Consider the following 8902-nt stretch of genomic DNA (forward strand, 5'->3'; position numbering starts at 1 on the left):
ACAACGAATAAAAAAGCGTTATAACAAACTTTGGGGACTAGTGTATGCCTCCCCTCCCTGAATAAAACATAAACTCTTATCTTTTAAAAACGCCAGATTAAAGAATATATAGAATTGATGCTTCATTATATAAAATTATAGGCATAGTACAAGTAGTTGTTAATTAGGTGATATCAAATGAATTTAAAGAATATGAATCAAGTTATTTTTTTATTTCTTTGTTCTGTGTTGGGTGTCAGAGCCGTTGGTGATTGCGGAGTTTCGGAGGTATATTGCATATTTAATAAAATCAGAGATCTTAAGCAACTGTCATACTCAATGTAAAATAAAATGTTTAGGCGCATTTATTTTTAAAATTTATACATGCATAGAAACATATTTTATAAATAAGGTCCCTAGGACAAATGCAGGAGTGACAAACGTCAGAGTAGACAAACTTCGGAGTGGACTTAAGTCGGAGTAGACAAACGTCGGAGGGAACACCTAACCTAACCTAGTTTAGACCATCATATATGTTTTATAAATGCCTAGCCACTGCGTATATTTTTATTCATATTTTGATCCAACCTAACCTGTATAGAAACAATTAATCAACTTAATCGTTTGTCATGGAACCATAAATATGCCGCAACTAAGCAACTGCCGCGATCAATAAAACAAGCGTTTTTAGTAGTGGATGGAGCTACTCTATAATTAGAGTAATTTTATTTCGAACGTACTATTGCATGAATTGCATAGAAATAATCACAACATTAATTAATCATACTGGTAATGCTAGGCTACGATCAAACAAAATTGTCCTTGTTTAACTAATATTTGTGGGATCGTGAACAGAAAATGAAGTAGCGGGTTCGTCATATTTTCACAGTAGCTTTTTTCCTATTTCTAGCCCCTGCGGGGGGGGGGGGGCTCTAACCCTACAGGGCATTCATTAACTTTACCTAACCTAAAACCACCTATCAGAAGCTACTATGAGAATATGACGAAACCCGCTACTTCGTTTTCTTTATACTCCTATTTCTGTTTTAGATTGAGTCCGACTCTGGTGATGGGAAAGTCATTTTATAAGCTTAAAAAATCGTATATTGAATAAATAAAAATGACTGCGCTCTTATGAATCTAAAGCTATGTATTCGAATGGAAAAGAGGGGGGGGGGGGTTAAAATAGCCGTAAATCATTCCGTGATTTACATGAAGATTTTTTTAAAAGAGGAGCACAATCGGTTCAGTAGTTATTGAAATCTTGACCTTTCTAAAATGTTTCTTGAATGCCTAAATTAACGAAAAGAACTATAATGTACTGTCGTTTTTTCTTCTTTTGAAAACAGAAATGTTAAACATGTAACCACATAAATAAATATTTTTCCTAAACTTATTCAAATGACTTACAAAATTAGGAGCTGTGTTGATCAGGTGGCTTTGTTAGGTACTTTTAAAAATAATTTTGCTTTTAGATTTATATATACTCGATAACAAAGGTATGCAGAAGGGGGATGTAAAAAAATTATACGCACCCCTCTAACAATAGAATTATACCCCTCTTGTTGTCTGTAATGCACCTCCCTAAAACTCAAACTCCAGTACATCCCTCTCAATTTTTGTTTAAGGGGGTTGTCCTAAATCGTGGGGGTAGTGTCAGACATTTCGAGTTTATCCCCCTTTTAAAATCCTCGCCACTTCTCGTTAATCAATTTTAACAAAATATTTATCATTGTGCAAAAAGTGATGCTGTACGTATTGGTGCAAAAAATGGGGACAAATTTCAAATTGTTTTGGCGTGTGACGTCATACCCCCATCTCTTTTCTAGGGGTTTTCTTTCCTCCTTCCCTTTTCTTTCCCCTCACTTGTGACGTAAATAAACAGCCCCGTCAAATCAATTTAAAAATTGTCCCCATTTTTTGCACCAATACGTACAGCATCGCAAAAAGTTCAAAAATTATAATTTTTAAGTTGGCGGCTCTAATATAATTGGATGGAGGAGTGATGGAGAAATATTCTTTGGCGAGGAATTTGTCCAGGTTAATTTTTATTTCTATTCGCTGTAGTTGAAGCTTTTAGTGCTTTTAAAAATGACGTAATACTGGCCTACCATTGTTCAATTTAATTATACTGGTCTGCCATTGGAAATTTAGTATGTATATTGGCCTATCACTGGTCCCTTTTTATAGGCGCTGTAAACAGCTTCGCCATAGTTTGGACATGGCGCTACCTCTATGGTCATTCCATTAGACAATGGACAATAAAATGATGTAACACCCACGTTGATGATCAACAAAATATCCCTACTACAGATAAAGTATCCAAAAATAAAACAAACTTCACGGCAAATTAATGTTATTGATATTTTTTATCAAGATTGGAGACTATCCCTACTTGATAGATGCCCCGTATGGATTTTATGCTGGTCCTCAAATTGGAGTAGGTAAATGTTTTTATTTACAACTAGCGGCTACGCCCATAGGACCCTCCCCCCTTTCAATTTGAGTTTTAATAGAAATGGTTGATGATGGTGATCATAACTATTTTCAGATATCTTTAAACTTGATTTACCCCCTCTCTTTCTACATTCCCTTTGAAGTGGATAATTCTGGATTATCTATTATGTGATAAGGTGTTTATACAAGTGCGCCAATGTTTTTTTTTATAAAATTGTTGAAAAATGACATCTGTTTGGTTTTCCTTTGCAATTAAGCTTTTTTTAGGTACAGGGAAGGTTTTTAACTATTTTGGGAGAGCGTATCTCTACTCTCCCAATTTAAAATCCCCCCCCCAAATTTTTTTCTGAATATTTCTTATTAAAACTCAAATTAAAAAGTAGAAGGGCGGTTGACTTATCCCCCTCCCACCTAAAGAACACCTAGAGGCTTCTTGGAGGCGTTCGTTGCCCCTAGTCTTTCTTAAAATAAAAGCTATGTCTTGCATTTTTTTCAATTAGGTGTTTGATCACGAATTTTATATGGTATCAATATTTTTCTTATTTAATTGTTATCCTAATAAGATAAAAGTTATGCTTGAAAATTGTTTTTATAGCTATCATTATATGTTGCATTTTCAAAAGAACACGAAAATTGATCATAAATTTGCGTAAATGTTGTACTTATTTGCGTCATTTCTATTTTCAGATTTTTTAGAGAAGCTATCTTTAATAGAAAAAGTTTTTTTGTTGTGGAGGGGGGGTTATTTTATTGGGAGGGTGGAGATACCCTTTCCCCCAAAAAATTAAAAACCTTCCCTGGACCTAAAACAAGCGTCACTGTAAAGGAGAACAATATCGGTTTAGAGGATAGAAAGATCCTTCGCTACACACAAAAAATCTTACTACTTTATAAAATAGGATTATGCCTTCAAGGAATTCTCTTACTATAAATTCCGTTGATCTAACACAAAGCAGTGAGTACAATTTTTGTTTTAGACCGAGATCTGAACCCTTTTCCCATAATTTACTTGAGAGAAAAATTGACGTCTGCTTCTCTGTAAATAACCCCTCTTTTTTTGTTTCTAGATGTTTTAAAGTATTTTTGAAACTTTTTTTTTTTAGTTATTTGTGGAGGAAAGGTAACTTTTTCAAAATATTCAAATCAAGAAAGGTAACTTGTCTTCTTTGTTTGTCCTATAAATTTCTTAAACGGCTTAATTAAGTGGGCTCTACTTATCAGTGAAAGTATTAGTTCATTTATGTTTTTAAAAGCGAAGCTTTTCTATAATTAGGGTCGGCCCGTCCGTCCGTAACGGATAGCTTTTTTTGTTGATTTAGGCATGTTAGAATTGTCCTATCGATTTCAAATTTTGCATGGTGATTCCTTTGATTGTTAGTTGCTATTTAGTAAGCGTAGCAACTCTATAATCATCACCAAAATGTCCGTACGTCCATTTTAAACATGTTGATTTTTTTACTTTTTTAACAAAAAATTTTTATGTGATCTAATCATCGGATTGATATGATTTTTGGTATATTGATTCATGGGACAACAAAGTATAATGTAATAAGCGAAGCAACTCTATAATCAAGTCCTAAAAATGTAAGTATGTCCATAAAAATTATCCTGAATCAAGCAGTTTTTTAACAAATATACTTACAATTTTGCTTTGACTCTTATACATTTATATTATGATTATTCAGTTCTGACACTATACAAGTGTTAATGTCCGTTTGTTCTACCGTTTCAGTGCTTCGCTTTTATGGATGTTGTCATCCTTGTTTTATTATTAACTTGGAAAAATTAGTTGGGTAGGAGGGGGGGGGGGGGGGGTTGGATATTTTTACTCCCTTCCCTTGGTCGTGCTTCTTTGGGTATCTAATTGTAAATATTTAGAATGGGGTAAAGGGATAGAACAATGGGTGATAAATTATCTCCCCTACACCTCATTATGATGAACAAATTATCCCTTTTGTATGTAGATATAAACATTGATGGAAACTGTAATTCAATCCTGATCAAATCCTATACGACAGATTGTTTCATAAACTTTAAGGGGCAGTATCCATTTTAATACAGTCAATTGTCCCCTCTCCCCACTCTCTGATATATGTAGAACTGGGCAGATGATATTGTAGAGACCAGATGTTGGCAGTATAACCAATGTACAATGGAATGGACACATGTTACAGGTATGATGACCTTTAGGGTGTTTTCATGTTAATTACCAAAAGAAAAAACATGTCTTTTAGTTAAGGATATGCACAAACTTTGTATACTTATCCTGACCATCATATGATATATAATAGTGATTTACTTAAACAGATGTACAGTTTCATAAAATGAGAAACATATCAAAGGTTTTTGAAGTGTTTTTTTCCGCTTAAAAACTGAAAAAACGTGATGATTTTATTTTAGACATGCCTGTTGCTTCCAGTGGTGGTGTTGGTGTTCCCATTCAAGACGAGTAAGTTGTACAAATTTATACGGTCACAACACGCAAAATAACAAGGATAATAACATCCAGGAAAAAAAATATTCAAAATCAGACAACAGTAAACCAAAATAATTTTAAGCAAAACAAAGAAATAAAGTTAGCACATACATGTAAATACATAAAAACTATTAGTCACCACTACCCGAATACATTTATTCTTTTAGACAAACATACTTAGTGATGGAACTTATGTATTATTGAACTTGCTTTGTGTGTTGACAATGTAAAACATGTATTAAGGTTAGGATAACTCGTAAAGAACTGGAAGCCAATAAAGTGGAAGCAGCTTATAGTGCCTAATGTCTATAGTGCCGTATGCAGTCATTTTTTATTATACACTATAAGCTGCTTCATAGAGTGACCAAGAGTGTTGGATGTTTTAACCTTTTCAAACACCAAAAATGGTTTAAAACTGATAATTTTGTTTGTAGTTCTGGTGCCTGGAGTCTTTGGATAATTGGAGGTGGCGATGGAGTTAATGCTCTTCCTTTTAATTTGGTAAACTTTTTAAAAATAAAATTAGCAATTCTTAAACAAAAGTAAGAACTCCCAGACTAAGGTTCCCCAATCAAAATGTTCTTTATCTGATAGGTGTTACATATCTAAATAATACCAAATTTGCTGGACCATAAATCTCATGTTCATGTGAGATTAGTAAATAAACTTGATGACAACTAAAACATTTCCTTCAAAACTCAAAATATTTTTTTTTTCATAGCAATATTTTTGTAAATCTTAATATAATATAACGTTGTAGGTGCTAACTCCAAAACTGCAAGAAAATGGAGAAATAGAATGGGAATGGACCCAGAAAAATAATTTGATTACAGGTTGATTAATTATCTTTAAAAGAAAAGTTTTCTGTATTTGTAGGAAGTACTTTTTTGATTGATTGTTAAATTATATTCTATTTAGAAAGATATGGCCATTGTGCTGTTTACCATCAAGATCTTAAGAAGATTTTTGTAATCGCAGGTATTGTCAACAAATCTTTAAAACCATAGTAATCAATTCAAGAATCTCAGTCATATTACAAACATGCTAAATGTTTGAAAATGAGTCTTTTTGTTTAAATTTTAAAGAAGGCCCCGAAACATTAAAAATACTGCTTTAGTTTCAAAATATAAAAAGTCCTTATTTTCAATCTTTAATTTTTTGCTTTCATGGAAAATAAGTCTTGTTTAAAGGAAAATATGGTTCTATTTTCAGGAAGAAATGAGGAAGTCTTAACATCTGTGGAAATCATAGATCCTCTTACTGGAGAAATTCAGGTTAAAATGACACTATAAAAATATTTTTTTTATAGCTGCTGCTCCTTTTTAATTGACTTAAGATTCGAGATTCGAACAAAAAATAAGCATGTACCTAGTAGTAGAAATATACAATAGAGGGGGAAAGGGTTAAATAACTGGTTTTCCTCACCCCGAGTACCCTTTCAATTTGGTCTTTGGAAAATCGACCAATAGCGTCGCGAATATTAACACAGCCAAGTATAGACGAAAAAGGTCCCCAACAATTTATACTGGTTATATATCTAAATTTATAGATTTATTTACCTAAGAATTTTTATAAATACCTTAAATTTTATGTAATGAAATTGCAAAAAAAAATCTTTATCTAATATTACACATTTCTAAATTAGGCAGGAAACTGGAGTGTAGAGGTTCCAAGATGGGGACTTAACTGCCAATACTTTGAAGATCCAACTGGCGCAGGACAGGTAGTATCAAGTAACAAAACAACAATACAGTTAGGGAATTGACAATGGGCTGTTTATTTCACTAGTTCCCAAATTTTTCAATAACGTTTTTTTATTCGTTGGCTCAACAACTTTGGTGACTTCTTTTGGTTGGTTTATAAAGTTGAGTGTACAAACGTTTAAACCACTAATTGTAATCTACAGAAGGGTTACTTTTGTGTATCATCATTGGGGAAGTACAACAATTTATTAGCCTTTGTCCTGTAAACTATCTGTTACTCCCCTTACCACCAGAGGCACTAGGAGAGGAGGAACTTGGAAGAGGACCATCTCACTCTCTTGTTCATATAAAAAGTAAAAAGCATTTTTTTTTTTTTTTTGGGGGGGGGGAGATTGAATTTTGTCGATTTGTTTCTTAGAAAGGACGTAGCTACCCTCCTACCAAGCAGAAAAAAATCTTTCCTGGGACCCAACAGTAACTGAATAGCCTTAAAAAACCATGAAGACAAGAAATTATTTTTCTTTTGATCTCTTACTTAATTTCATTGATAGAATAATTCTTATATATTTTTAGATAGCTGTAATTGGTGGTATGGACTCCTTGTTTATTCCTCATACTGATTCAATTATTATAGATATGAGGTCCATGTTCATTTACACATTTCTTATCAACTGTCGGCTTTATTTTGTAATCCATGCAGTGCCTTTGAACTTTACCAGCTTTACATATAATCAAGTCACACTAGATAATATAATCTAAATCTAAGTTGAAATTTAATTTTTTTTACACCTCTGGTCGGAACTCTGAGCACGCCACTAATGGTATATTCCAAAAATTCTTGTAATATGTTAGTAAGATATGCGAGGGGTATTATTCGGCGGTTTCCCTCAGTGTGCCTATTGAGCACTGAATCCTCCAACTTTTTTTTATTAATAACAAAATCAGGAGGGGGTAGTTTAATGTTTATTATTTTGGGCAGGTTATGTTGGGTTATATTTGGTACTGCGTGGCCCCATAGGGTTAGAGCTACTAGCAAGGCGGTAGGCATAAAACCCCCCTCCTCCTGTTTTCATTTGATTTTATAAATATTGGAGGGAGCTTGGGAGGTTACGTGCTAAATAGGTACTTTTAGGGAAAGCGCGGATTGTTCATAATTTTCCAATTCCACCATCAAACTGTTCCACCTGGCATCAAACTGTCTGACTAGATATTGTAGCTCTTTTATTCACTGAAACTTGATCATTTTAGTGGAACAGCAAGGAGATCTGGAGAACTTCCTTGGTCAGCCTCTGGACATATTGGAATTCCAATGAAATCTAGACTTACTCCCCACATATTTGGAGGATTCAGCCTGCTGGGATTTCAGAAGAAAATTGCTAAATTTGAGGTAGGTGACTTGGTATAACTTAAAATTTTTTATGTTTTAATTTTAGAGGAGGGTGGGGGGGGGGGGGGTGACCCTCTTACGGCCTTCACTTCTCGGTACAATCAATTATGAAAATATTCAAGTGTATCTAGTAGCTGATCTTTTTTTAAAATTTTATACTTCAGAGCTTCGCTACACATAGATGTTGTCATCCTTGTGATTTACTTTAATTTTTTTTTAATTTAACCTGTACTGGTACTAATACTTTTATACAGGGATGTAAAGGGATAAGACAATGGACGTTAAATTTGTGTACATCCCTAATGAGGATACACAAAATTAACCCTTCTGCTGATTACAATTAGTGATTGAAACGTTTGGACATGTAACTAATTGAACCAACCAATCAAAATTCAATAAATGTCCCCAAGATTATTAAGCCACGAATAAGAAAACGTGCTATAAGACTTTGGGGACTTGTGTAATAAACAGCGCAATGTCCCCTCCCTTCCTGACTTTTATACCATCTTGTTTTAGTATAACGTGTGGACCACTGAATCAGCCCACATGTCAAGTTCCCGAGTCTCTGGACTTGCTGTTGCAGTTCCTATGGATATACTTGATTCTTGCTAAATATAAAAATATTATATTCTAATTATTTCTTAAATAATGATTATGTTTATTAAGGAAATACATATTTTAATTTTACAATAAAAGCAATTTATATCAATAGGCTATTTTGTTTTCCATTCAAGTTTAAAATAATTATAATTCATTAATATCATTATGATTTGTTCATTTTCCAGTAATACTTTTAGAAGCAAAAATTCGTTACAATACTGTTGTTTGCACTCGTGTTAATTTTGAATTAAAAAAACCATCCAAAAAGTACACAATATTAAAAAAATATTAAATTTTTGT

General features: G+C 33.2%; 1 protein-coding gene across 2 annotated transcripts; it reads left to right on the plus strand.

Annotated features, from left to right (window-relative positions):
- The first annotated feature begins 124 nt into the window (after positions 1-124).
- Positions 125-8711, plus strand: LOC145329587 (uncharacterized). 2 transcript variants are annotated; one of them, XM_080173868.1, is made up of 16 exons: positions 125-267; positions 1030-1051; positions 1397-1426; positions 1952-2019; positions 2357-2423; positions 3540-3556; positions 4535-4610; positions 4837-4885; positions 5347-5413; positions 5673-5745; positions 5831-5890; positions 6125-6186; positions 6558-6635; positions 7189-7256; positions 7864-8002; positions 8519-8711. In XM_080173868.1, exons 1-16 carry the CDS (start codon positions 178-180, stop codon positions 8612-8614), a joined length of 1062 nt encoding a protein of 353 aa, XP_080029994.1. In that variant the 5' UTR covers positions 125-177; the 3' UTR covers positions 8615-8711. The 2 variants fall into 2 exon arrangements, with proteins under 2 accessions (XP_080029994.1, XP_080029995.1); XM_080173869.1 differs by having other exon boundaries at positions 1400-1426.
- Positions 8712-8902: the final 191 nt, after the last annotated feature.

Source organism: Acartia tonsa, chromosome 10, assembly GCF_053477335.1.
Source record: "Acartia tonsa isolate MP-2025a chromosome 10, ASM5347733v1, whole genome shotgun sequence".
Lineage (NCBI taxonomy): Eukaryota > Metazoa > Arthropoda > Copepoda > Calanoida > Acartiidae > Acartia > Acartia tonsa.

Excerpts from the sequence above, each read along its gene's own strand:
- LOC145329587 (XM_080173868.1), top strand. The coding sequence starts at position 178 with ATGAATTTAAAGAATATGAATCAAGTTATTTTTTTATTTCTTTGTTCT. Across the intron at positions 1,052-1,396 it reads TGAGTCCGACTCTGGTGATG|GGAGCTGTGTTGATCAGGTG; the intron begins GGAAAGTCATTT and ends CTTACAAAATTA. Across the intron at positions 2,020-2,356 it reads TTGGCGAGGAATTTGTCCAG|ATTGGAGACTATCCCTACTT; the intron begins GTTAATTTTTAT and ends TTTTTTATCAAG.